Raw genomic sequence first — 27444 nt, 5'->3', positions numbered from 1 at the left:
AATGAAGTTAGCGATTCTCTCAAAAGGGTCCATTATTCTACTGGTCGTTCTCCTTTCAGCGATTTGCTTGCTCACTGAAGCTCAACAATGTCGTCCAAGCGGCAGAATTAGAGGAAGGAAGGCCCCTCCTGGACATTAATGCAACCAGGAGAATGACTCTGATTGCTTTAAGGCCGGTAAAATGTACACAACCTACACATGTTCACCACCACTGTCCGGCAGCACCAAGGCCTACCTCACTCTTTAACAGTTTCGAGAAAAATGGTGATGGAGGCGGTCCATCAGAATGTGACAACAAGTACCACAATGATAACACACCAGTTGTTGCATTGTCGACTGGATGGTACAACCATGGAGGAAGGTGCCTTCACAACATCACCATTAGTGGTAACGAGCGCAGTGTGGTGGCGATGGTGGTGGATTAGTGCAACTCGACCAAGGGATATCTGACGTCGATCATGACTACCAACCACCGTGTTTGGAAAGCATTGGGCGTTGCTCAGAAACAATAGGGTGGCTTAAATATCACATTGTCCGAGACTCCGATGCTTAGTTACTTTTTGTATCTGTCTACCTTGGTTCATTTGTTCTAATCTATTTCTTCTGTTCTGTCTTATATATGTGGTGCACATGTTTCTGTTTTTCAACCTGTTACTGTCTGTTTGCTTAGATCGGCAAAGCATAACCAATGTTGGGAAAAAGTGGTTTTCATCTTTTCTCCGTCGGTGGCCAAAATTTTAGAAAACACATGAAAAGGTAGAAAGGTGAATAGAGGGAATGAAAACAACATAGAAGAGGAAGGTCTATCAACGTAACATGTCAAACACGAGAAATTTAATCATTATTCATCCTGATTGAATCAGAAAAGTAAACTTTAGTTAAGGAAATGAGAAGATCAACGTAGATCAATGTAGACGTTCCTTCACTACGTGAAACATAAACACTCTGTTGATCAAGAATGTGTGATCCTAATTTACAAGCACGTATGCCAATGAAGGAAAGAAACTTCAATCTGAATCTTGTTTTTATGTCGTCAAAGAATAAAAGTTACTATACCTACAGATGAAAGTGAATTGAAATAATCGAAACTATGAATGGGTAAATTGAAATCATGAATGCTCAATTTCAAACTAAATTTTGATTAAACTAAATAAATATAGTACATTCCCAATGTCTATCATGGATAAATGAAGTTAGAATCATCGAAGCCCACAATCATCTGGCTTCTGTTTTCCGTCATCAATGCTTCAAAGAAAAATAAATGTAACTAGCAATGAAACTGAAATTTACACACAATGGCCATGTAAACGAAATAGTTACCCTCGCATCAAATCAATGCCAACATGACTGTTATGCATATCCAGTGGCTGTGATGCCTGCCATGCGGCCAATGAAGCACCTTGGCTAAGACTTTGATCTGGTTGAATGCTGTTTAGTGCAACTGAATTGTCAACTGTGTCATGTTCCAAGTCTGTGACACCTTCTACGGCTTCCTTTTTCTTGTTCTTTGTCTTCAAACCACCCCATGTGAAGCTACCTAATATCACCTGGAATCATCCACCATGTGTTTCAGCCTCAAATTTAACAAGGGAGGCGAAGGAAGAAAAATGGTAACTCCTATAAGACATTTTCTCGTCTACTTATGTCTACTCCTATCGTTCAGACAACCAACGTGATGTTTTCTGTGGCAGTAGTAATAGCTAAAAATTATGCTGGCATGTTTCTGTTCTGGTGAAGTCACTACTCTATCTGAAGACCATTTACGGTCATAGTAACAATACTTGTAAAGAAAGCAGCACTAACCCCATAAAATTCTTTTCCCGTTGAAAATATTAACTACCAATTGATAGGGATGAAAAAGATTTACTGAGCAAACACAAGAACCGAAAGCTAAAGCAATGAACAAGTTACTACCTGAACAGGGGTTGCTGCAATAAGCATCCCTCCTACTCCACCACCAATGACACGACCATCAGGACTAGCAAGGGAGACGCTCAGACCGCCACTTCGGTTTCGGGAGCTACCAATTTCAGTGAGCAAGTAAGAACCTGAGAGACATATAATCTCAAACCGTCCCTAAAGAAGTCGCAATCCACAAGAAAAGAAACTGTTTATTATTATCAGTAAAAAAGAAAAAAGAAGTTTCAAAGAAGAAAGAACAATCAAACATTTTAACTAAAAAGAAAACAGAAGGATAATATGTAGAGCAACATGCATAAAATGTGTGTCACGCTGTGTATGTTATGCACACTAGCACACAAAAGTCTCTGTAGAATTTCTGGACAAAAATTACCACAAACACAACACATGTTGATTTTTTCTGCAACCTATATTTTCTAAGCTGAATTTTACGATGGCTAACATATATAAGAATGCCCTTCGCATTTGCCTCAGATAAACGGCAAGCATCAACCCACCGTTCATGAGATGGCTCCGAAGTCGTCGATACTAACTGGGCTCAGTTTTCACTTTTCAGGCATAATCTCATTCCTCATAGCTATAAACATTACTCACTCCAAATATACAAGAACATTTAAACCTTAGTGACTCTAGAACCTTCAGAAAGATCAAAAGTCTTATTACTCATCTACTAGACAGCTCATAACTTTACAAGAATTGGCATATCATAAAGTGTTCATACCTCATATGTGACTGTACCCCCAGAAGTTGAGGGCTGACGAAGTGTCACAGTAGAGACGGCACCATTAGCTGACAAGACGCACACAGCTCTTGGCCCTTGCTGTGAAAACGCCATTATTTTTGTTGCAACGTCCTGCAAGAAAAGATAAAAGGATTCAAGGCCTAACGGAACTTCTCTCATTTGAGTAATGCAAGAATTCAATTGATAGTAGTAATAAAAAAATAACAATCACACCAGCGAAAATGATGAACCTTAATGTTTATCACTTTTTCCCATCAGATTTAGCATTAATTTCGTACAAGCAATGATCGTCATGGTACTTTGGCAGTTCAGAACTCTTTTGAAACTGCTTGTCATAGGCTACATTGAAGCCAACCACATAAAAATGGCTACTCTGAACCTACCAAACTCAGGCAGACTCGCAAGTATGGCTAATTTGGGTAAATACTACTCCTTTAGAAAATTATTATGTGTAATATCTATCCATCTACACAATTACTTATACGTAATAATCTAGAGGTATTATATCTACATAATTAAGCCGGCACACGACTAATGAATCAGGCCTCATCAAGCTCGGGATTCAGGACCACTCAATTCGGTTGCAGACCTAATCAGAATCCATGACACCACATCTTGCTAACCGTACTCTTAATGGAAAAAGAATTGAAGATTCATGCATATGTGAATAAATATATATATGTTTGGTGAGATAATATGGCATACTTCTCCCACTGCAATGCTGATAATATGTGGAGTAAAACCTATCCCAGCCGAACCAGACAGCAATCCGCCTAGCAAAACAATCAACCATTTGCAACATCATTCTCATAACAAAAAGTTCCAATGCAGGGCAAGAAGATATATTTAAACCATCTATGTAATACGAATCAATTTATTAAAAATGTGGCTGCTTTGCTACATTTATGTTTAAACAGCCGGTATAATTCCACATTTTTAATGCCCTTGCGTATGTACCAAATGCATAAAAAATTACCAAAATTCTGTTTCGCCATTAGAATCATCATGTCTGCTATATGTTGCAATAGTTTCGTGACAGTTTACATGAAAGTAGTGGGAACGTCAGTATATTTACTTCTGATACAATCATGAAGCATTCAAGTTATAGGCAAGGATTTCAGAACGCAACTAATCCCATATAGTCATAGATTATGAACTTTTAAAAGCAGATTGTGTGACAATGTAAAAAGATGCATTACAATATTTAGGCTACTCTAACTCAACAAACGTTTCTGAGGTTTGTTTTCACTTAAACGAATCAACAACATAAAACAAATAATTTCTTCAACAAGATATGGCAATACAGAAAATAAAATTTACCAAGAGATGCTAATTGTTGCTTCTTCCCAGACCCTGGTGGCCGCCCTCTACCTCGTTTTGGGCTTGATGATACCGTACCAGGATTAGCAGATGTTGCAGGAGACAATGCCAATGAAACAGTCCCATCAGGTCCATATTTTCGAGGCCTTCCTCTTTTCCTTTTCAAAGATTCGCCTGGTGGCGCCACAGTTGGTGCACCCACATTGACACCATGGTATGAAATAGCTGAAGAAGGCTCTACCGGCAATGTTGACTCAATGTTAGTTCCTCCAATATTAGATTGAAATGCCATATTTGGATTAGATAAGGGATGAATGCCTGGCGATCCATGTAATCCAGACAGTGTTCCAGACCCAGTTATTCCTCTAGACGTAAAGTAAGAGGCTGACCCCGACAATGCCATAGGGTCCCTACGATCCATGCATTTATTTCGGTTATCTTTCAAAGGCAATTTCGAAGCCCCAACTTTGCAACTCAATGCAAAATGCCCCCTCCTGCTCTAATACTCACTATTCAGTACTAGGACAAGCTCTACAGAAACACAAAATTCAGCAGAATGTGAACCCAATTTGCACATACTAGACAATGTTTCTTCAAGGTATCGAAAATGCAGAATACTAATACTGAAATTACTACAAGATATACATTGATTACAAAAAATGCAACATTTTACATCTTTTCAGGATTTGAGCATAACAAAACCATTAAATTGGTATCGAATTTCACAGATGAAGCATCTAAAAACTAGATTTGGAATTAAAAACTATAACAAAAGAGGAGGAAAACCAACTTCCTAGAATTTCATTAACAAAACAAAAGCTATGATATTTATATAAAATTGCAACTAGAATTAGAGCAAAAGTCACAAAACTTAAAGCAACCAAGAAAGCAAGAGAGAAAAGAAAGTTCAGAATTCAAAGGCAAATAATAATTAAGTTTGAGAAAAGACAAAGATGGAAGCTACTTTTACAGCTTACCAAACCAAGGGAAACAACAAAAAGGCTTCATGCTTAAGGGAAAGAGCAAGAGAGACTGGAAGGAAACAGGTCCACTGTCACCAACTCATTATAAAGCCTTAGACACCAAGCGTCTTCAAAGGCAACCCCATAACCATATGCATCCAATCCAAAGCTCTAATCTTTCAAACTCCAATAATTCCAAAAACCACTCTTCAGAAACTTATATTTTAAAAAGGCCACAACTTTGAGTCAATGCCAGTGTTTAAGCACAAACCCAGTTTTCGTTTTGGCACCACAAAGTGTGAGAATGCAAAAGAAAAGATAACCCAAGTCAAAAAGACAGAGAGAGAGAGAGAGAGAGAGAGAGAGAGAGAGTCAAAGTGGCATTTTTTTCAAAGAGGTTGAGAGGTCAGATTTTGTTGAAGAAGTTTGAATTGTGTAGGGGAGAAAGAGATAGAGAGAGAGATTTTTGAAGGGGCATTAAAGGTCGAACTGTTTTTTTGGGAAATGCAGGAAGGAGGTCATTTGGTGAGTGTGAGAGAGAGAGCGGTATTTACTACTGGGTCTAGCACAAGTCCTTATCTGAATGCACTTCTCTAGGATGTAGTTCACTCTCTCTCCTCCTCTCCCTCTTCCTCTGAGAAAAGCTGTTTATCTTTCTCTGTTCAAAAGCACTACTCTCCTGTGTGTGTGGCACAAGTGGAAGTGGGTGATGATCCTTTGCTTTGCTTTTGCTTCCTTTCCCTTGTTGGACTATTCATGGGATAGCGTTTGAGAAGCAAACAAAAACTTGACAGAAAAAGCACTTCTTCTTTGGATAATACCGATTTATTATTTATTATTTTCCTGGGATTTTCTTTAATTTTGGATATGTATGAACTCCTTGAGGTTGGGTTTTGAGGTTGGGTTTGTGAGGAAGTCTATCCAACGCGCAAGTTAGTGTGTGGGGGATAAATGTGACTACGGAATATAGAGAAATGCTAATCACATTAACATTTTTCTCTCCTTGCATACTTCAACTGGATGGCAAAAATTAAAGGAGGTATACAAGGAGGTGTGTAGTTTTCATTTTTCTTTCATATAATATGAAGTTTTGTATAACATTGACCAGAATTTAATGATAAATGACGGTGGCATGTAAAAATTTCTATACATGAAAATATTACACGTAACTTAGTTTTTGAGTAAATTGTGTTTATTTTGGTTTTGTTTTAACCAAAAAAAGGGTTACGGTTTAAAATTATGTAGAATCGTAATGAATTCATTTGTGAAAAGTAAAAACTGACCTAAATCGAATCAGAGCGACCACTAACATATTAGTATAAAAAAAATGATTTTATACATCTTGGTTTAATCATGCTCATTGTTTTAGTTTAATAACCACAAATAAAGATAGGCGTGACGAAAAACGGTGTTTGAAAATCAATTCCTTATTATTATTTATATGTATTTCTTTACACAAGTAATTTCTTATTGGCTAATAACTAGGTAAGGATGTTGAATCTGATGATTGATGAAATATTGAAGTTGTTGATTTTTGAGTTGTAACTATATTTATTACTAAGAGGCGTATTGATAACCTTTGTTTTCAGTATTTACATTTCAGTTATCAAACAAGTTTTCAATTATCAATTAAAAAAATTTAAAACTAAAAATTGAAAACAAAATTGTTATCAAATTGCCCATAAATTTTGAATTTTAATGACATGTACCATGAATTTGGTGTACTAAAAATGAAAATATAGGTAACAAATAATGATATTTTAAGAGAAAATTGTAGCAATGGTTCATCAATTTTAACCTAATTTTAGCAATGGTTCTTCAACTAAAAATTCATGATCATCGGTCCCTTAACTCATCAAAACGTGCATCTATGGTTATTTTCACCCGCTCTGTTAGAATTCCATGAAAATGACTCATGTTGGAAGGATCATTGCTACAATTGGGTTAAAGTTGAGGGACAATTGCTCCAATTGGATTAAAGTTGAGGGACCATTGCTATAATTTTTTTCATTTGGTTTTCCATGTTTGCCCATTGATACGGCCTCATGTGCGTAGCACGTGACATTTTGATGAAAGTTCTAACAGAGTTGACAAAAATGATCATAACTACACGTTTTAATGAATTAAGGGACTACTAGACATGAATTTTTAGTTGAGGCACCATTACTCCAATTGGGTTAAAGTTAAGAGATCATTAATTACTACAATTTCGTCATATTTTAATTGTTGTAATTCCTCTAAAATGCTAAAAAAATGAAACTGAAGAAATAATTGAGTTTAAACCTAATCCGCTAGAACAAAACCATTCAACATTAATTTAGTTTGGTTCGGTTTGATTTTCTTAAAAACCTTTGTCAAAATCAAACCAAATAAAAAATTTAATATTGTATAATCGATTTAGTTATGATTTTGACGTGAAACTCATCCAATCTTAAAAGTCTCAACTAGTACCTTATATCATATGCATCACCAATCTTTAGGGCCAGCGCGTGAGACGTATTAAAAGACCAAGTACAAAGGTGACCTCACAGAAAATGGGTTGGGTCCCGGACGTGTAGAGGGCGACTTTGCATGTGTGAGGCTCATCTCTCTCACCTCACCACTTTCCATGCCCGACGGTGGCCCATGCAACCAAGGAGAAAATATCTACACAGGACTACTGATGGCACAAACCTATACATGTTGGACAGTGCAGGCTGGAGACCCTTCCTGTAAAGTTAATGTACGTTGAAGCCTTGAAGGTTTCTGCATAATATGTGTGTGTGTGTGTAGCCTTGAAGGTTTCTGCATAATATGTGTGTGTGTGTGTGTTAAGGCTTCATAAGTTCATATACATTGTCGGTTTATTCACTAATGTTTTAACTTTTGGGTTAGCCGATTAAACTTTCGGATTATGTTTCTTTGTTAGTTTGTAAAATGCTGAGCAAGAAACCAGTTATTACTACGATTTAATGGTATTCATCTTCATTTTGTAAATAAGAGATATTTGGTTCGATACTCGCCAAAGACGAATTTGAACTACATTATTGATAGCTTATTGTGAGGCTTAACCTACTCCCTCACTCTCTTAGTGTAGATTAATATAGTTTGTTCAAAAAAAAAATTACTGAGCAAGAATGCACCTATATATATATCTCTATGTACCCATCTTTATATATATGTTTTATGAAAAAATGTAAACTTGATACACGTTATTGCTTATTTTATGACAACTTAAATTTCAAGATTAGTGATTGTCTAACTTTAACGTGGATATATCCACACTAATTCTCTATGTTGACCATGCGATATAATAAACCATATCAATAACATTAAGCAACATAAACTAATATCGAACAACAATTAAAGGATTAACAAATTGAGTTAAATATGGGAAATGCACTTTAAGGGCCCGTTTGGTAGGCGGGATAGGTTATTTTCAATCAAATTAAGGCCCAATTTCATCCAGCCCACTAAACAAAAAATTCAAATCAAGGATTTGATTTTCCATCTAGAAATTAGAATAATGTTGGAAGAGAGATTTGCAATGCTTCATGCATCCAATAAAATGTAGTGAGTAAGATTTTGGAAAGTTGCATATAGAATTTTGGAGGTCTCTCTATTTGGTCTAGAATGGGATCATGTCCAAAAATGGAAGTTGATTGAACTTCATTTTTTTAAGAAAAATTCCAATATTTTACCACAATTTTTTATTTGTTTTGGTGCCTCTCCAATTAAGATTTTGGCCAATTATGGAGGGCCAAAGGTTATGGGTGTCGTTTTCAATAATAATCATCAATTTCGAAATTTATAATTTGTTTTGTCATTTGATACAATCTAGCTTTTCCCTTTTATCACCAAACACAACACTCTTAAAATCTAATAATGTTAATTTGTGTTATTTAGTATTATGGTTTAGTGGTATTTCTTTTCACTTGTAAGTGAAATGTCTTAGGTTCGATTCTCGTCAAAGGCGAATTTGAACCACATTATTGGTAGCTCATTGTGAGGCCAAGCCCACCCCCTCCTCCTAAGTGTAGATAATATCGTCTATTATAAATAAATAAATAAATAATGTTAATTTGTATCTTAGTACTATTTGCAAACATAGGTTAAACCAATTAGTTAGATTAATGTGCATGGTTGCTCTTTGGCACTTATATTTGCTTCTTCTTATTGTAGGTTGGAATAGTTTAAAATATCGTATAGCCAATTAAGAAATTAGCATTTTTTATTATATTGTAAGAAACGATAAATTTCATTGAAGAGGAGAGAACATTACATCAAAATGCTAGCTATCAAAACCCTCAAATAACAAATTAAAAATACAGTTAGGAAGTTCCTCAAACCAAGAATAAAAACTAACAACATGAAGAGAATAACGAGCAAGGCGATGAACAACCCCAATAACTTGGCGGTGGACATGGATAGAAAAATGTCCCTCTCAAACATGAAAGTAGCATTTAAATATCCAACCAAAGAAATGTTCAAGAGTAAAGATTTGGATTGCGAATTATGAAAAAAAAAAAAAAAAGTACCTTTTGAAAGGGATTAGCAAGATTGATCGTTTTCCAAAGTAGATTGGTTTTCCGACATGCTACAATTCTTGTGCTTGTATTAAGCTATGGATTTGAATGCTCGATAGTTCTTCATTTCAAACTATACCGGTTTTTAAGACTGAAGATATCAACCACTCGGTCATCTCTCACATTTCATTCCATAGGGGATATAGAATTAGTTTTATTAATAGGATGGTCCAATTTCAAAAAATTATAAGCCACTTTCCTTGAACATCATCCATTCTTCCAATTGAAAAGCGAGGAGGCATATTTGAGAAGGACAATGACCTTAAGAGGTAAAAAGCAAAGATTATGTTGGTTGGTGGAGATACCCTCAACCTATAGTTGTTGAACAATAACTTGTACATATTTGCTGAATTTAAAAGAAACAAATACAACAAAAGGAATTATTTGTGTAAGTATTTTAAAGAATTAAAATACTAATATCGACCACACTAATTCCGTGGCCACACTTAATTCTCTATGTTGACCGTGCGATATAATAAACGATATCAATAACAATAAGAAACATAAACTAATATCGACCAACAATTAAAGTATTGACAAATTGAGTTAAATTTGGGAGAGGCCCCCTTCCTTTGTTGTAGATTAAAAAAAAAAAAAAAAAAAAAAGGAAAGGCACTCGAAGGACCTGTTTGGTGGGCAAGATGGGATGAGTTATTTCCAATTAAATTGGACTTGTAGCCCAACCAATGTTTGGTGAGAAAAAAATTGTAACACGGATGAAATTGGCTACAACTCCAAAATAAGGAAAAATATTATGGGTTATGTATCCCAACCACACACATAAGTTATGTAACTCATCTCAGCCAATCCAATCATATTCCAAGGTCCAATCTCATCAAGTCTACCAAACAGGAAGTTCAAATCAAGAATTTGATTTTCCATCTGGAAATTAGAATAATGTGGGAAGAGAGATTTGCTATGCTTCATGCATCCAATAAAATAGAGTGAGAAATTTTGGAAAGTTGCATATAGAATTTTGGAGGTCTCTTTATTTTGGTCCAGCATGGGATCATGTCCAAAAGTGGAGGTACCTTGAACTCCAATTTTAGAAAAATTCCAATATTTTACCACAATTTTTTATTTGTTTTGGGGCCTCTCCAATTAAGATTTTGGCCAATCATGGAGGGCCAAAGGTTGTGGGTGTCGTTTTCAATAATAATCATCAATTTCGAAATTTATAATTTGCTAGGTCATTTGATACAATCTAGCTTTGCCCCTTGATCACCAAAACAACACTCTTAAAATCTAATAATGTTAATTTATATCTTAGTACCATTTGCAAACATGGGTTAAACCAATTAGTTAGATTAATGTGCATGCTTGCTCTTTGGCACTTATATCTACTTCTTCTTATGGTAGATTGGAGTAGTTTAAAATATCGTTTAGCAAATTAAGAAAATAACATTTTTTTAGTGTATTGTAAGAAACGATAGATTTTATTGAAGAGGAAAGAACATTACATCAAAATACTAGCTATCACAACCCTCAAATAACAAATTGGAAATACAGTTAGGAAGTTCCTCAAACCAAGAGCAAAAACTAACAACATGAAAAGAATAGCGGGCAAGGCGATGAACAACACCAATAACTTGGCGGTGGACATGGATAGAAAAATGTCCCTCTCAAACATGAAAGTAGCATTTAAATATCCAACCAAAGAAATGTTCAAGAGTAAAGATTTGGATTGCGAATTGTGAGGAAAAAAAAAAATCCCTTTTGAAAGGGATTAGCAAGATTGATCGTTCTCCAACGTAGATTGGTTTTCCGACATGCTACAATTCTTGTAGCTTCTACTAAGCTAGGGATTCGAATGCTCGATAGTTATTCGTTTCAAACGATACCTGTTTTTAAGACTGAAGATATCAACCACTCGATCATCTCTCACATTTCATACCATAGGGGATATAGAATTAGTTTTATTAATAGGATGGTCCAATTTCAAAAATTATAAGTCACTTTCCTTGAACATCATCCTTTCTTCCAATTGAAAAGAGATGAGGAATATTTGAGAAGGACAATGATCTTAAGAGGTAAAAAGCAAAGATTATGTTGGTTGGTGGAGATACCCTCAACCTATAGTTGTTGAACAATAACTTGTACATATTTGCTGAACTTAAAAGAAACAAATACAACAAAAGGAATTATTTGTGTAAGTATTTAAAAGAATTAAACAAACGTTGGTTTTGAGCCTTTGACTAGGAAGTTGTACTTGCTAATTATTGGTGACCATATCCTTTTATTTCTTAGCTAGTTTCTATATTTACACAACAACAAGAAGATTACTATCCCAAATGGTCAAATGAAAGAGGAAAATTACCTAATCTTAAAAAAATAAAAATAAAACAAAAGATTTCGAGTTAGCCATAAGTAAGTTTTGAACTCAACACAAATCTTTTATATTTTTAAAACAGTATCGAATTTAATTTTTTTTTTTTAAATATAAATATTACAAGTGAGATAAAAATTGAGTATGAGTCGATCACAATCAATAGTTTAAAAAGTATCTAGAGGTCATGATTGTTATGGAGAAAAAGTCCATCATGAAGTGACCTGAGCAGCTAGTCCGTCGGTGCACAATTTACGTTTCCCAAAATGCCCTTACTAGTAGTTTTTATTTCATGAGTATAAAGCCTGGTTTGGTATTGCTGTGCTTTGAAAAAGGATCGCTTCTGCTGTGCTGTAAGAATAAGCAGCTTTGAAATAAAACAACAAAGTGTTTGATAAACTTTTTTGTAAAAGTACTTTTTTTTTTTTTGAAAAAAATGCACTATTATAATGTTTGATAAACTTTTATATAAAACAGATGTGAAAAAAAATTGGTTTTTCAAAACTCGATTTTGCAGCTTTGTGTTTTTGACTTTTTTTTTTTCATCCAAAACTGTGAAAAAAAACTATAGCTGAATGTTTACCAAACAAAAATACTCCAAACTTTTTTTGATAGCCAATTTTTTTTTTTAGAATCACCTTAGTACCAAAATAGAGCTAAAACACTTGGATATAAGTTATTAAGTATGAGATTCCTTTCCCAAATATATATATATATATATATTTTTTTTTTTTTAACAGGCGACACCGAGAAAAAGAGAAAATGAACGAGAGACCTCAAGTGCAAATCTTGCATAAAATATTCTGATCCTAAATTCTTCTGATCTTGTATGACGTGCTCTGGATGAATGAAGAATTGGATGTGCGGCCAAGGATTCCAGTGAATATCATACACCAATGCATACTAGAAACTCTCTTCAACTATTCATATCGATAAGAAATGCTTTTAGAAGTAGAAGAGGTCAGACCCCAGAACTCTACAAGATGAGGCTGCTCAGCTTCCCCAATGTGCCCTAAAATTGTTGGTGTCCTAAACACATACCCTCCCGGTTCCTCAATGCTCGGACCTACCCAAATCCATGCCCTCCACTACTCTTGATAATTGAAAACTTAAAGCCACCGCCCAAAGCGGAAGATGTGCCAATCTTCCAATAAGGGCACTGTATTTTGCTATATAATCTTTGTTGAGGCAATTGTCAAAGTATTAGCATCCAGAATACACTTTACCTCTTTGCTACTCGATAGAAGGAATCACCTGATCATAAATCGACCTAAATCATTAGAGAATTACCAAGAACTACATACTTTAGAGCACTTAAATTCTAGGAGTCGGGATTAAAAGTGACACCCGTCCAGCCAAAAGATAGTTTGAAGAAAAATACCTCCAAAGAAGTTACACAGAAGCTTCTGCAAGAAGAGTAAATTGGTTGATGGCTGAACCATTCAAAGAAGCTGTTCAAAATCAGGCTGTAAACCACAGGTTAATCAACAGTTACAATGAGCAAATTAATGTGAATCAGTACCTGACTCAAATGTTTGCTACTATTTCTAACAAACATCACATATTGCCTATAACAGTTGATTGAATTGTCCATCAATATGCCTTTCAGACGAGATCAACATTATAAAACAACAGTTTGTTGTATAGTCTCCACTATTGCAGAATCGAAATCACAACCAACTTGGGTTTATTGTTCTTGTGATCACTCGATTTTCCACTCCTAGCTGATCTGACCCCTTTTAGTTCATAAATATACATTTGACACAAGATTCTTGACTAGTAAAACATTGTTGAATATATAGTTTCATCACAATCCAAAGCTTTTGCTAAACTGTGTCACGACCCTAATCAGCCTACACCATGCATCTCACTGAACCTCCTTTATTCCTTTCACACACTTCTACCCAACAAGTCCTGATATAACCTCCCTTTCTTCTTTTCATGCTTGTCTCGCAACAATTCCTTATACAGTATGCCTGGTAACTATCTATAAAACATTCCAGTCCAATTATCTTTCTTGGGGATATGCATGGGAAGCCTGTACAAAAGTATTCTAATTTAAGACATTGATTTTGAACTGGGTTCTTAGCAAGATCAAAATGAATTAAGATACTAAATCACAATCTTCACTTTTACAACATACAAGCCATATGTCCTAAGACATTTAATGTCTTTGCTCTATCATCGTCAACATTCTAACTATTAATTAAGCCACAAACACACTGGAAACAGGGTAAGAACAATGTTGTGGCATTGTCTAACAATACGAATTTTCCAACTAAAATTAGACATTGTACTCGTAATCAAAGGAGCAAAATTGTGACAATGACCAACAACATTAGAGAAACCTAAAATACATATCAAAAAGGCAAATTCATAACTATTTCTTTCAATACTTCTTAACATACACATATAACCATTGCGACTGAACCTCATTTGTCAACCTCCATTGCTTGGGCGGCTTTAGCCTTATTCAGCGCCGTCGTTTTGGTCTTGAACTTTTTCTTGCCTACTTTAAAACCTCCACCCTTCTTTTTCTTCTCATTACCATCAACCTGTTGTACATAATTTAGTTAAAAACAAACTCTCCGCGAGGGTTTACTTAAAACAAAACGATAAATGTTTGTTCCAAAAATGACTGTAAGTCTATAATGCAACAGAGGGAAAGTTGAATTCACAAACATTCGTTAAAAATCTAAACAACCCAACTCTAATATTGGTCTACTGGGGAACTCTGATTAGTCTCCTACCTACAAATTAATGAAAAACGGCGTAAAATTGAACAATTTCCGATTTCAAAGCTAGTATTTTTCATAAACCCAATAAACCAAAAGTAGCTAATAGTTCAACAAAAAAAAACCCAACAGATTATACAGAGAGGGAAAAACTCACTTTCATCTTGCTCTTCTTTGCCTGAAGCTTATTTGCCTTCTTTTCCCGTTCTTCTTTCTCCCCTAATTAAATTACAGAGAAAATTTGAATATATATACACAACAATTAAATATAGGAATCTAGAGAGAGATCAGAGAGAGTCAGAGTGAGAGAGAGAGGGGGATTACTTTTGAGTTCGAATTCATGCTGCCTTTTTCTACGAGCTAGATCGTTCTTCTTCGACATTTTTCTCTCGCACACCTCTCTCACTCTGAATCGCTGAAAAAACAAAGAACCACTAAAAACCCTAATCCTGACGGAGGAGAGATGTTTTAAAGTGGGACTATTGAATATTTCAATTACAAATGTACCCGCTCAATTTTGTGGTTCTTCACTTTGGTCCTCCATCTGTTTTTTTTATTTGACCCGAATCCTTCATCCTTTCTTTTAAGGGTATTTATTGACGGATCGAATTGCAAACAAGGTTTTCAATTTTCATTCTAAAATTTTAGAATCGAAGTAATCTTGAAATTTCATAACAAAGTTCGAAAATTCTTATATTTTATAAGTTTTTAAATATTCTTAAAAATTTTTATATATGCAATTTATTGCTTTCTCTTCATATTCCGTATGGGCCTATGTATAATCTAACTATTATTTTTTATATACTGATATATTATATTCATCTTCTTAGCATAGTGTGTGGTTAACATAAAATAACGAATAAAATACAAAAAAATTAATCACACAATAAATAATTTTAGTAAATAACTATAAAAATTCTGATCGAAAATTAGAAATTCTCAAAATTTATAAATATGTACAAATTCCCATTCCAACTTTAATGAAATATATATTTAGATTTAAATTCTTTTGGGTTCGGATCGAAAGTTTTAATGAGAAAATCGAAAATTCCATTCCAACTTGTACCCTAGACGAATCAATTTGCGACTGTTGACTACGGGCTTTCTTCTGCGGCCCAAATAAATGTGCAGTTTCTTGGCCCTTGAAAACTTAATTCTCTTTTTGGGCCGTAAGTGGTTTCACGAGTCGTAAAATTATTTTACGAAAATACCACAACCTTCAAGATTCTAGTTCTTTCCTCGCTACAGTTCTGAGGCTATTTCAAAAGCTTCCATCTTCCATCGCTCAGCGTGAGGGAGGGAATGTTGGATTGGATCAAGACGCAGAGAGTGGAAGAACCCAGTAAAAGGTTATTAATTTGGTTCAATCGAGAAGTTTTAATTTCGGGGTTTTGGGTTTTTGGAATCTGGGCCTTGCTGTTTCTGTCGATTTCAGCTTCGCCAAGCTACCTCAGGTGCAAGTATTTGATCTCCGAAGTCCCAACATTGCAGATGATTGTCATCCAAAGAGAGACTATAATTTTGGATACAGAAATCGGCCCATTAATGAGGTATTTATAAGGAGGCGAAATGGAATTCCAAATTTCTGGAAAAAGTACGTTTTGCTTCTGGTTATCGATGACATGTTTTTTATTTTTCTGTTTAGGGTTCTTTTGATTGCATTGAAATGTGGATGTAATGATCGTTGAATTCCCTCAACTGGGTAGTATCGAATCGTATCGAATTCTGCGTGTATGGACTGTGTTTGGATGCTCGCAAAGTTATGTGGGTATTGGAAATTCAATTTGGAGCTGAGAATTTGGAGTTGTTTTCTATGTCGGTTATGAGTTTGACAATTTTAGGCAAAGAAAGAATTAGAGTATTACTTATTAAGTTGAGTTAGGAGGATTGCGGTCTCGAAAATTAAGAAGGGCTACTGCTATATAATGGCACTTGCATTTGCTTTGAACCTACAAAATATTTGGCCCTTTTCTGTACTGAAGTCCGATGATCTGAAAGTATCGAATGAGTTGGTGCGCAAACTCGGAATACCTGAACGCACGAAACAATTTGTTTACGCAGTTCATTAGCCTGAAACTCAGTCTATAATTTACGTACTTTCTGCTCAAAGTTTATCAGAGTGGCCAGCAACGGATGCTGATTGTCTAATTAGGGAGATTAGACCTGATGCTCTCATTGCCCAGGTGGGTCATTCAACTCTGAAATTCAATCCGAAGAAAGTGTATTATATGATGGTTTTGATAAATCATTTCCCACTTCAACGTTAGGAGTTCTCAAACGATGTTTTTTAGAGAAGGTTAACAAGGAGAGGTATGAAGATATTGCAGGAAACTTGGTTTTACAAAAGATTTTTGGGGTTGGTTTTCATGGACATTTTTTTGGCAGCCAAGAGGGTGGCTCAGGAGGTTGGATCATCATTCTTGGTGCTTGAATTGCCATTTGTAAAAAGTTCTGGTGCGGAGAATACCCCAGGTGAACTTGAAGCAGTGAGCAAGTTCCAGGGTTTAGTGGCTTGGTTCCACAGAAAGTGGGTTTAGTTGCTGCATTGAGTTCGATGAGGTTATACATAACCAATGATTTACAATCACAGATGATTAAGTTATTATCCCGGTATATTGATTTATCAATATCGAGGCTAAGTCCATCAACTTCTGTTTCTAAGGTGGCGTCAAAAGAAATTCAGCTGGAATCCAATTATGAGGCCCCAAAGTTTGCTCAGTCGATTTATCCATATCTTTTGGATCTACATAATATTTTTTCTGATCTCCCAGCAATGGGAAAGGCTCTAGCTAATGCTCAAAAGATGCTCTACAATGTGAACAGATGTGAAGCTGTAGATACCAATGTTATATCTGAATTCTATGCCCTTCAGATTGCAATCAAGGGGCTGAGAATTTCTCTGACCAATGCCGGTCACCTTCCCATTAATAAAATGAGGGAGCCGAGCTTAAATCAGGCTAAGCTTTCCGATCTTCCAGTTGAGGACAAGTCACATGCTCTGCTGGTAGAGGCCCTTCGTCGCCAGACTAAGAAGTTCGAGACCATAGTGGCAGTGGTGGATGCTAGTGGCTTAGCAGGTCTTAGAAAACACTGGAACACTCATGTCCCTTTAGAATTAGAGGTCAAGGAAATGGTCGGAAAGCTTGTTACTGATTGTGAGGGTGAGGGGGAAATGTCAAATGATACTGACAGGAAAAGACTGCTAACTGATAAACCTTTGGTGGCAGTAGGGGCAGGGGCAACAGCAGTTTTAGGAGCATCTTCACTCTCCAAAGCTGCGACACTCAAATTTCCTGCTTCAACCTTGATGAAAGTGGTGACTTTCAAAGTTCCAGCTTCACTTAAACTCTTTCTAAGACAAACCCATAAGACGGTGGGATTTGCTCTTAGTAAGACGCTTGGCCCCTCAAAAATGGTAGCTCCAGGTGTCAAATCAACAACTTTACTGAAAGCAACTGCTTCTGCTGAGAAGATCCGAGTAGCTGCCCATAGTGTTATAGGTGCTGCAGAGAAGACTAGCTTTTCAGCCATGAGAACAGCATTCTATCAAATAATGAGGAAACGACATATCCGGAAAATTGGTGTCCTACCGTGGGCTACCTTTGGGTGTAGTATTGCAACTTGTGCCGGATTGGTTGCGTACGGAGATGGGATTGAATGTGCTGCTGAATCTCTACCTGCAGCTCCATCATTTGCCAGTTTGGGTCCCGGGATTCAAAGTTTACACCTCGCATCTCAGGAAATATCACTGAGAGATAGCATGAAATTACAAAAATCTATTGAGTCCCTCATGTACAGATTGAAGAAAGTCAGAACTCAGTAGTAAGAATGCAATTCTTATCTTATTTGTATAGTAATCGTTGCTCTTTTCAAAGTGGTTGATGGATAAAAGATAAGACTTCATGGAACTTACTGTAATTGTAGAGTGTATAACAATCTTCGTAGAAAACTGAAAGAAAAAGTGTCTAGAGAAGGGGTTCTTTGTATCGTCATTTGTGTGTTTTCCATGTTCTGTATTGGGAATCTGTTGCCTATACGCAAATTTTGCAGGACTCTTTTCGAGTTTAATGTAAGTATTGTGCGTTCTTTTGGCCGGAGTTAGCTTAAAAAAGAATGACGGTGAATACATTTATATGTGAACAAAGAGTTGTCTCTATATATATTTGAGCAATACACATGCAATACTCCTCTCTCACACGCTTTGGTACTTAGCTTTGATTGCATATTATATATATTGTACTCTGTAACATGTATTAACAAGGTGAGTTTCACACTGTCGTAGGCTGTATCATTCATTGTTTTGTGCCTGTTTCTCTTTGCTTTACTGTTTTTTGCTCTGTTTTTGGGAGATTCATGTGGTGCCTATTAAGGTTATCGTTTCTGTATAAATATATTTCTCAATTCTTATATGGTGTGTGGTGGTTGTTTGGGCAGCAGGTGCAGTTCATGCACAAGCAAAGGTGGAGGCTGTGTAAATGTAGGGATACCGTCCCAAGAAAAGGTAAGTTAGCGATTTTTCGTCTTGAGTAGAACAAATCCATGTAAACACAGTAATTTCCTGCTTATGGTTTAATTTGTGTTAATATGGTGCTTAACGAATACTGCGTTGATGTAGTTAAAAGTAAAATCACAATCGGTGGAGTTCATTTATCTTTGTGAACAACTTTTTCGTACAAGTGATATTGGAATCGAACTCAGGAATTTGGGTGTTAGAATCTCGTTTCAGTTTTTGTTTTTACATACAGCGCATCATCGAAGACGGAGATCATTCTGGTGGGTTCATGGATTTGTATCTCAACATTTTGTGTCCAAAAGATTCATATATTGACCAACTTCACAAAGATGCTCAACTCAAATTATTTGTATCTACCTGGATTTTCTTTTATTTTTATAGTAATTGTACGGACAAATCAAGTTTTATTTTTATTGGTATTATTTTTTTCTGAATAAACGATATTATCTACACTAAGAAGGTAAATCGAATATGAGACCTTTCACTTATAAGTGAAGATGAATACCGATAAATCGTAGTATTAAGTGACATAATAGATCGAGATTAAATACTAAATCGTACGGGCGCACTTTTTTAGTTTTTGGTATAGAAACGGCGCCGTAACGATTGCAAATGATGAAAATGTCTCAACTTCAGTTGGCCACTTGGCCCCACTCACATTCATTCCAAACAACAAAATTCAATACAAATATCTCACCAATGAACTCCAAACCATTGGCCCAGCTCATTCAAAACAAAGGAAATTTAGTAAGCTGGTCAAAATTTTCACAACTAAATAAATACAAGAATGATTTAATTGTTACTTAGTTTAATATCCTTGACTCTTGTGATGTTTTTGATAGATTAATGCTGGATTTGTTTCTCTATAAATAATAAATAAAAACAAACAGTGTTAGCATCCTCGGATTTTTGAGCCATTTTTTCAATCACATTCTTTTTTCTCTAATTTTTGTCGATTTGGGTTTTGTTTAGAATTCAAATTCTGGGGTTTGTGAGGCAAAAAGGTTGGATCTTGTGAGGATATTGATCCGATCAAGAAGGGGAGGATAAAGACGTAGAGAGAAAGAAACCCAGAAAAAGGGTTTTGAGCATTGGAGAAGCAGCTGAAAGGTTTAAAAACTTTTGTTTTTGGGTCATCTGAAAAAGTGCTTATTGAGTTTTGGTGCTTATAGCTTTTCCGGTAAGCTGTGAAGGTTTTGCTTTACTGGGTTTTGGGTTTTGGTGTTTTCAGCTTCCCCAAGTTGGTTGAGGTACTGAAAGAACTTTTAAAGCTGTTTCTGGTTCATTTCATTATTTTCTAGTACTAGTTTAGTGGATAGAGAGAAAATGCTAATGCCCAAATATATATTTATAGTCGAGTTTATTTTTCGGTCTTATGATTCTAAGGAAATGAGATTCAACAGATAATTTCTATTTCGATAAATTTTCAGGAGGTTTTGAAGTTTAGTGGGCGAGAAGTCAGAGGAATCTGGATTTAGTTGACGTTGGTTTTCTTTAGAGGCAGAGATTGAAAAGGGGACTTCTGGTTTATATTGATACCGTGGCATTGAGATGGGGGGTCAATGCTTCAATCTCATACCATGTTGCTGGAATTCACAAATGAAGGCAGCGGTTCTCGAAACTCCTGATATTGGTGGGTTAAAATATGTCTTTTCTTGGCTGTTTTGATGTAGAAGCAGATCATGATGCTTGTGGATGGTTCTCCTTTAATACAGATAATGAGGAGAAGAGTGAGGTTGATAACTTACCTGCATTTCGTGAATTCACATTTGAGCAACTTAAAAATGCAACATCTGGTTTTGCCGTGGAGTACATTGTGTCTGAGCAAGGAGAGAAGGCACCAAATATTGTTTATAAAGGGAAACTTGAAAATCAGAAGAGAATTGCTGTTAAGCGCTTCAATAGGTTGGCCTGGCCCGATGCTCAGCAATTTGTGGTAGGCATACTTTTATGTATCATAAAACTCTAATCCAGATGCTTTGGTGACGAAAACTAGTCTACATTTTCTGCAGAACTATTGTTTCTATCTTTATGTTTTACACTAATGTAATTTTCTGTTGAGATCTTATGTGGTTTGCAACTCAGGTCATAGGGTGCTTTTGGCATATAGAATTCATGAATGCATTGCTGTATTTCTCTATGACTGAAATTTACAGTTATTTTTGGACCAAATGATTCCTCATCAAACGTTTTATCTGCTCCACTAAAGGAAGCACGTCATTTTCTGTCTTCTCTATGTACAACCACTATTCTTAGACGATTTTCATTTGCCCCAACTGCAGGAGGAAGCAAGATTGGTCGGTCACCTCCGCAACCAGAGATTGGTCAATTTGCTTGGTTGTTGTTGTGAAGGTGATGAAAGGTTGCTTGTGGCGGAATATATGCCCAATGAAACACTTGCAAAGCATCTTTTTCATTGTAAGGCTTGCTCCTTTACTAGGTTTTTGGTTGCTGATCTATGTTGTACTCATTTTTGTGGTTGGATATCGGATCCATTTGGTCTTGCAATTGCCCTGCTTAATAGTTTCACTTTGGGTTTTCATTCGAAAAGGATATATTAGGATATTAAGCATCACATTTATTTTAGAAATGAGGGTCACATATTATGTTAGAACTTCAAACTATAAATGTCTTTCTTCTGGTATAATTTATCACTTCTTCACCCTGAATTCCATCGCCAAATTTTACTTAAGAGATGTTGGTGTGGGGATCTACATTGAGACAACGGTTGAGGGTTATTACTCCCTCCCCCCTTTTGGGTGTTAGAAACTTTTGTTAATACTGACTTTCGTTTATAGCACAGGTTCATGTTTGACAACTGAGTGGTCTTGTTTCAGTTTTGCCATCTTCTCGAATTTCGCTAATGTTTCCGCTGATGAGTACTGTGCTATTGTTTAGTGGAAAATAACTTTACTACCTTCTTGAATCATCAGGGGATACACAGCCTAAGAAATGGGTAATGCGATTAAGAGTTGTGTTACATCTTGCACAGGCTCTAGAATACTGCACAAGTAAGGGGCGTGCGCTTTATCACGACCTTAATGGTTACAGAATTTTATTTGATGAGGTAACTATATTTTGACTCCATCTGTTTGGTATCCTTTCCTAAGTATATTCTAATTGTATTCATTTACTTTATTCATTATAATTTTTCAGGAAGGCAATCCTAGAATATCCACCTTTGGACTGATGAAAAATAGTAGGGATGGGAAGAGTTATAGTACAAATCTGGCATTTAGTCCTCCTGAATATATTAGGACTGGTAGGTAGATCATGGAAAAAAAAAGCGGCGTTTTTCTCCAAACAACTCATTCAAGTTTATGATTTACTTGACAAGCATCCTTTAAGTATGTAGTTCAGCAATTATTATACACTGCACATCCCTTGTCTTGCAGGGAGAGTAACACCAGAAAGTGCAATATATAGCTTTGGGACTCTCTTGATTGATCTTCTCAGCGGAAAGCATATCCCCCCTAGCCATGTAAGTAATTGTTCCAGTGGTGAACGGAACAAAAATAAAGAAAAAACCATTTGTAGGAAAAGATAAATTAGGTAAACTCCTGTAAAGATGTAATGATTACTCTTTTACCTAAGATAAAATATAGTTTACTTTCAATTGTTTAAGTGATTGTTCGAGTGGTGAACGGAACAAAATAAAGAAAAAACCATTTGTAGGAAAAGATAAATTAGGGAAACTCTTGTAAAGATCTAATAATTACTCTTTTACCTACAATAAAATATTGTTTACTTTCAATTGTTATGAAATCTGCGTGAGAATTTATCCTTCTTAGGATATGTAAACACAAAGTAAGTAAATGTATTCATCTGGTGGTTGATCATTATGTGCCAGGCCCTAGACCTGATTCGAGACAGAAATCTTCAGATGCTGATAGATTCTTGCTTGGAAGTACAGCTTTCTAATGATGATGGTACTGAGTTGGCACGCTTGGCTTCACGATGTTTACAATCTGAACCCGGAGAGCGACCAAATCCAAAGTCATTAGTTGCTTCTTTGACTCCTCTTCAGAAAGAAACTGAGGTTAGTTCTTTCTCCTCTGTTTCTCTACTTAAGCATTCTATTCCCAACTTTACCTGGGGAGCATAGTTTGACTGTTTAAAATCTTCACACAATTGTTTCTAGATTTATATCTTGGGGCAGTCTTGTAAGCAATATATTCATATGTTGTCTTCTTTTCACCGAACTCAATCTGAGCTAATGGTGTAAGCTCGTATTTACTGATTCATTATTTGTTAATACCGAACCTTGTACCAAGCGGAAATATTTGAAAATTTGGGAGAGGGATATGACTCTAATTTGTTATTAGTGAGGACTTGAGAGAGCTACACTTTTGTTTAGTGCCTTTCATGGTGAATGATACTGTGTAAAATATCAATCTCTTATGCCCCGAACTTGAGGGTAGTTAATTACAAGGGTTTTCAGTGATACCGTACTTGTTGGGTGCCAATTAGAAGCACTCAGATCTGCACCATCGTAGTAGTTTAATCATATATAGATGCTTAACATGATGCTGGTTGCTGTATCCTGGACTTCCTTTATTCTTTTTGCTCACCTCTGCAGGTTCCTTCTTCTGTTTTGATGGGTATCCCACACGGTACCTCCTGGTCTTCTCTTTCACCACTCGGCGAAGCCTGCACAAGAAGGGATTTGACTGCTATACATGAGATCCTAGAGAGTATCGGCTATAAAGATGATGGAATGACAAATGAGGTTCTATATTCGCTTACTTGATGGAGAAAAATCTAAGTTGTGTTGTGTACATATTTAGCCTTCTCAATAGTTTGGTTGTGTTACTGAAACATTTTCTCTTTTACGTTCCACTACAGCTCTCGTTCCAAATGTGGACTGGCCAAATGCAGGAATCATTAGATTCAAAGAAAAAGGGGGATTCTGCTTTTAAGCACAAGGACTTCAGAACCACGATTGAGTGTTATTCACAGGTTAGGTTCTTATTATGATACTTGTGAGAGTTGCTTTCATGTTCATACTGATATCCGAATATGACCTTCAATAGGATGTTCTTTGTCTGACCTGTTAAAATAAATTACTAGCACAGCTTCGTACAAAGTTTGTTTGGTGTTGCATCTTATGTTCTAATTCTTGATAGAAGAAACGAAATTGGTAGTTTAAGGTACCTTAAGAGTATCTGAACCGTGTAACTCTACTTGCATGACCAATAAAAAAGAACAAAACTGAAAGAAAGAAAAAATTATTAAATCCTGAATTGCTGCTTTCTCTGCATTTGTTATCGTTGCCAACTGTTTTATTTTGCTTGCAGTTCATTGATGTTGGAACGATGGTTTCTCCAACAATTTTTGCCCGGCGTAGTTTGTCTTATCTCATGAGTGACAAGCCTCAGAAAGCTCTAAACGATGCAATGCAAGCACAAGTAGTCTCCCCAGTTTGGCACATTGCGTGTTATCTTCAGGCTGTTGCCCTTTCGGCACTTGGAATGGACATTGAAACTCAAGCAGCACTTAAGGAGGGTACTACGCTTGAATCCAAAAGGAGTAAAGCTGTTGGACAAAAGTGAAAATCTAGGCCGGTCGACCAGCTGCCCAGTTTTCCACTTCTTTCGGTTTGGCTCTTAGCATATATGGCGTCGATCGATCATAAGGTTTAAGACCACTGGAGCCAAAGCTTCATCATTTCCATGGGATTAGATTTTGGTCATTTTCCTTGTATTTGAATTGTTTTATTTGATTTGCTTTCTTATGTATCAATTCGAGTATATGAATTCCTTTGACAAAATGGAAAGCAAAAATAGAAAGTTTGTTAAAAACAGTGGTAGGGAGGAAATCGTTCAGAAGCTTTATAATTTGTGTACAGAAAGCATATAGAATTCCTACTTGGATAAATAAATAATAATTATTAGTTTTTCAAACATCGTCTTATCGTTGTCAGACATTGATATAAATTACTACTTGGATAAAAATTAAAAATAAAAAGTTAACCCCTTGTTCAAAAATGGGTAAAGTACAAAAAATTACCTCTATTATTGGTGTCATGACATTTTCATACCTCATCTTTTAAAATTGACAATGTCATACCTCATCTTACGAATTTGGTTTTTCTGTTACCTTTTCGGTTAAATGCTGACGTGGCCAGAAACGGGACCCATTTTTATTAAAAAATAATTAAATATTAAAAAAAAAAACAAGAAACCAAAAGAACCCATCAATCCGTGTCCCCCCTCCCCAAAAACCCAGATCCCCTTCTTTGAGTTCTCCCCCACCCAACCCTCTCTCTCTCTCGTCTCTCTCTCTCTTCTCTCTCCCTGCAACCTACATCCCTAAAATCCCAAAGCCCAGAAACCATTCCCACTCGAGTCATCACCGCCGGCGAGCTCTCAATCCTCTGAGCCGACAATCGCCGATTAACCCCAGACCCTTCCTCGCCACCCTCGCTGGTGTTGGAGGTCTCCTTCTGGCACCATAGGTGCTTCTGATTCCCCCACTTCAAATACCACGACAAGTTGAAATTGTGCAGAGGCTTCACCCTCTCAGAACCCATTGCCATGGACTTCACCTCCACTATCTCCTCCTCATCCGACGTGCCTATATATACCATTTATCGGAAACTCAGACCAAAGAGAGCCACTCTCAGATCACAACTCTCTCTCTCTCTCTCTCTGTTTCTCGCCCTCCTCTGATTTTCTCAGAAAATCTTAGAATTTTCTAGGAAAAACAGATAGTTTTTCTATTGGGATTGTTGTTGTTGTTGTTATTGTTTTGTTTTTCTCTCGCAGATCGCCGGAGGGGCAGACTCTGGGGGTGAGGAGAAGAAGGGAATGTTGTTGTGGAGGTTGTGGCTAAAGTTAGGGTTTGGGGGCGATTAGGGGTCGTGGCTGTCATTGTTGGAGTCAACGACAGAGGTAGGGTTGTCGTCGGTGGGATCGGAGAGGAAGGCTGGGGAGGGGACAGGTGGGAACGATTTATGGGTTTTGGGATTTCAGGGATGCATGTTGCAGGGAGAGAGAATAGAGAGAGAGGGTTGGGTGGGAGAGAACTCAGATAAGGGGATCTGGGTTTTTAGGGAGGGGGACACGGGTTGATGGGTTTTTTTTTTTTTTGTTTTTTTTTTTTTTACTTTTAATATTTAATTATTTTTTTTTTAATAAAAATTGGGTCCCGTCTCTAGCCACGTCAGCATTTAATAGAAAAAGTAATAGAAAAACTGACGGAGGTCTGACGTTGGCACAAATTCGTAAGATGAGGTATGACATTGTCAATTTTAAAAGATAAGATATGAAAGTGTCGTAACACCAATAGTTAAGGTAGTTTTTTGTACTTTACCCTTAAAAAATTTATGACGAACAAAACAATCATATACAGTAAAAAATTTATGACAAACAAAACAATCATATACAGTCTAGAATTAACATGTGATCCACAAATTTGGTCCAACGTGAAGGAAGTGTTGAAATATCCCACATCGACCGTATTCCTGGCAAAATGAGAGTTTAAATATCTTAACCCCACATTTGACGGATTGTGCATGTGGTAATTACCAAGTTAAGGACAATATCAGTGTTGTTGGAATGGCCTTTGGCCCATCTCTCTGATAATTCTACATGGTATCAGAGCCAAGAGCGGGCATGTACTGCTACATGATGGTTGGGTCCTCTTGGCCTTGTGCGATGATGATGGGTCCCTTGACCCTGCGTGTAAGGTGAGTCACACTGGCTTCATATGGTTGTCGATGTTTGAATCTCCCACGTGTGACTCCCACATGAGGAACGTGTTGAAATAGCTCACATTGACCATATCTCTAACAAAAGGAGAGTTTAAATATCCTATGATCATATCTCTGACAAAATGAGAGTTTAAATATCCTAACCCCACACCTGACGGATTGTGCATGTGGTAATTACCAAATTGTGAATAATATCGGTGTTGTTGGAGTGGACCTTTAGCCCATCTCTCTGATAATTCTATAATTATTTGGTTTGGTCCAGTTTGATTTTTTTTTTTAATTCATAAAAAAATAAACAGAAGTAATTCGGTTTGGTGGATTTCAGTTTGGTTTTGATGATGCGGCTGTGGCGTTAAGATTAGATTAATATCCCGCACGCACAGTACTTCCTGTTCTTCTCTTCACTACACCACAAAACCACTTTCTATAGCATTCAATAATTGCTATAAAAAGTGTTGGATGGCATGTTCTGCAAAGATATAGTAGGCATATCTCCATAACCTAAAAAGATGCATCAACTCCATTTTCTATAGCATTCAATAAATATATGCATAACCTAAAAATATGCATCTAAGCATTCTCCGTCGTTTGATCAACTCCACCCTTACTTAAACCCAATTGATCGTTTACAACATTTAAGAACTTGA

The 27444-nt window shown here is 36.3% G+C and overlaps 2 protein-coding genes, 1 long non-coding RNA gene and 2 pseudogenes across 5 annotated transcripts; 3 read left to right on the top strand and 2 right to left on the bottom strand.

Annotated features, from left to right (window-relative positions):
- The first annotated feature begins 1 nt into the window (after nucleotide 1).
- LOC137720374 (kiwellin-1-like) lies at nucleotides 2-993 on the top strand (annotated as a pseudogene).
- A 126-nt stretch (nucleotides 994-1119) lies between these two features.
- Nucleotides 1120-5687, bottom strand: LOC137720373 (AT-hook motif nuclear-localized protein 9-like). Of its 3 annotated transcripts, none has more exons than XM_068459437.1 (6): nucleotides 4960-5687; nucleotides 3983-4392; nucleotides 3368-3435; nucleotides 2642-2773; nucleotides 1915-2076; nucleotides 1120-1547 (listed from the first exon to the last, which is right to left on the bottom strand). In XM_068459437.1, the coding sequence occupies exons 2-6, from the start codon at nucleotides 4383-4385 to the stop codon at nucleotides 1317-1319; spliced, it is 996 nt and encodes a 331-aa protein (XP_068315538.1). In that variant the 5' UTR covers nucleotides 4386-4392; nucleotides 4960-5687; the 3' UTR covers nucleotides 1120-1316. The 3 variants fall into 3 exon arrangements, with proteins under 3 accessions (XP_068315538.1, XP_068315537.1, XP_068315536.1); XM_068459436.1 differs by having other exon boundaries at nucleotides 3983-4476; nucleotides 4960-5686; XM_068459435.1 differs by having other exon boundaries at nucleotides 3983-4513; nucleotides 4960-5685.
- A 7010-nt stretch (nucleotides 5688-12697) lies between these two features.
- Nucleotides 12698-15038, bottom strand: LOC137721142 (uncharacterized). Its single transcript, XR_011066607.1, has 4 exons — nucleotides 14895-15038; nucleotides 14728-14789; nucleotides 13217-14390; nucleotides 12698-13089 (listed from the first exon to the last, which is right to left on the bottom strand). It is a non-coding gene; the product is annotated as an uncharacterized lncRNA (long non-coding RNA).
- An 822-nt stretch (nucleotides 15039-15860) lies between these two features.
- On the top strand, nucleotides 15861-18535 carry LOC137719403 (uncharacterized; annotated as a pseudogene).
- A 1280-nt stretch (nucleotides 18536-19815) lies between these two features.
- On the top strand, nucleotides 19816-24986 carry LOC137720239 (serine/threonine-protein kinase BSK3-like). The gene is made up of 11 exons (XM_068459277.1): nucleotides 19816-20333; nucleotides 20514-20716; nucleotides 20799-21019; nucleotides 21366-21501; nucleotides 22017-22150; nucleotides 22240-22345; nucleotides 22479-22564; nucleotides 22934-23122; nucleotides 23663-23812; nucleotides 23929-24042; nucleotides 24381-24986. Exons 2-11 carry the CDS (start codon nucleotides 20635-20637, stop codon nucleotides 24633-24635), a joined length of 1473 nt encoding a protein of 490 aa, XP_068315378.1. The 5' UTR covers nucleotides 19816-20333; nucleotides 20514-20634; the 3' UTR covers nucleotides 24636-24986.
- Nucleotides 24987-27444: the final 2458 nt, after the last annotated feature.

The sequence above is a fragment of the Pyrus communis genome, chromosome 16 (assembly GCF_963583255.1).
Source record: "Pyrus communis chromosome 16, drPyrComm1.1, whole genome shotgun sequence".
Classification (NCBI taxonomy): Eukaryota; Viridiplantae; Streptophyta; class Magnoliopsida; order Rosales; family Rosaceae; genus Pyrus; species Pyrus communis.
This window is presented reverse-complemented; position numbering and strand designations above follow the sequence as displayed.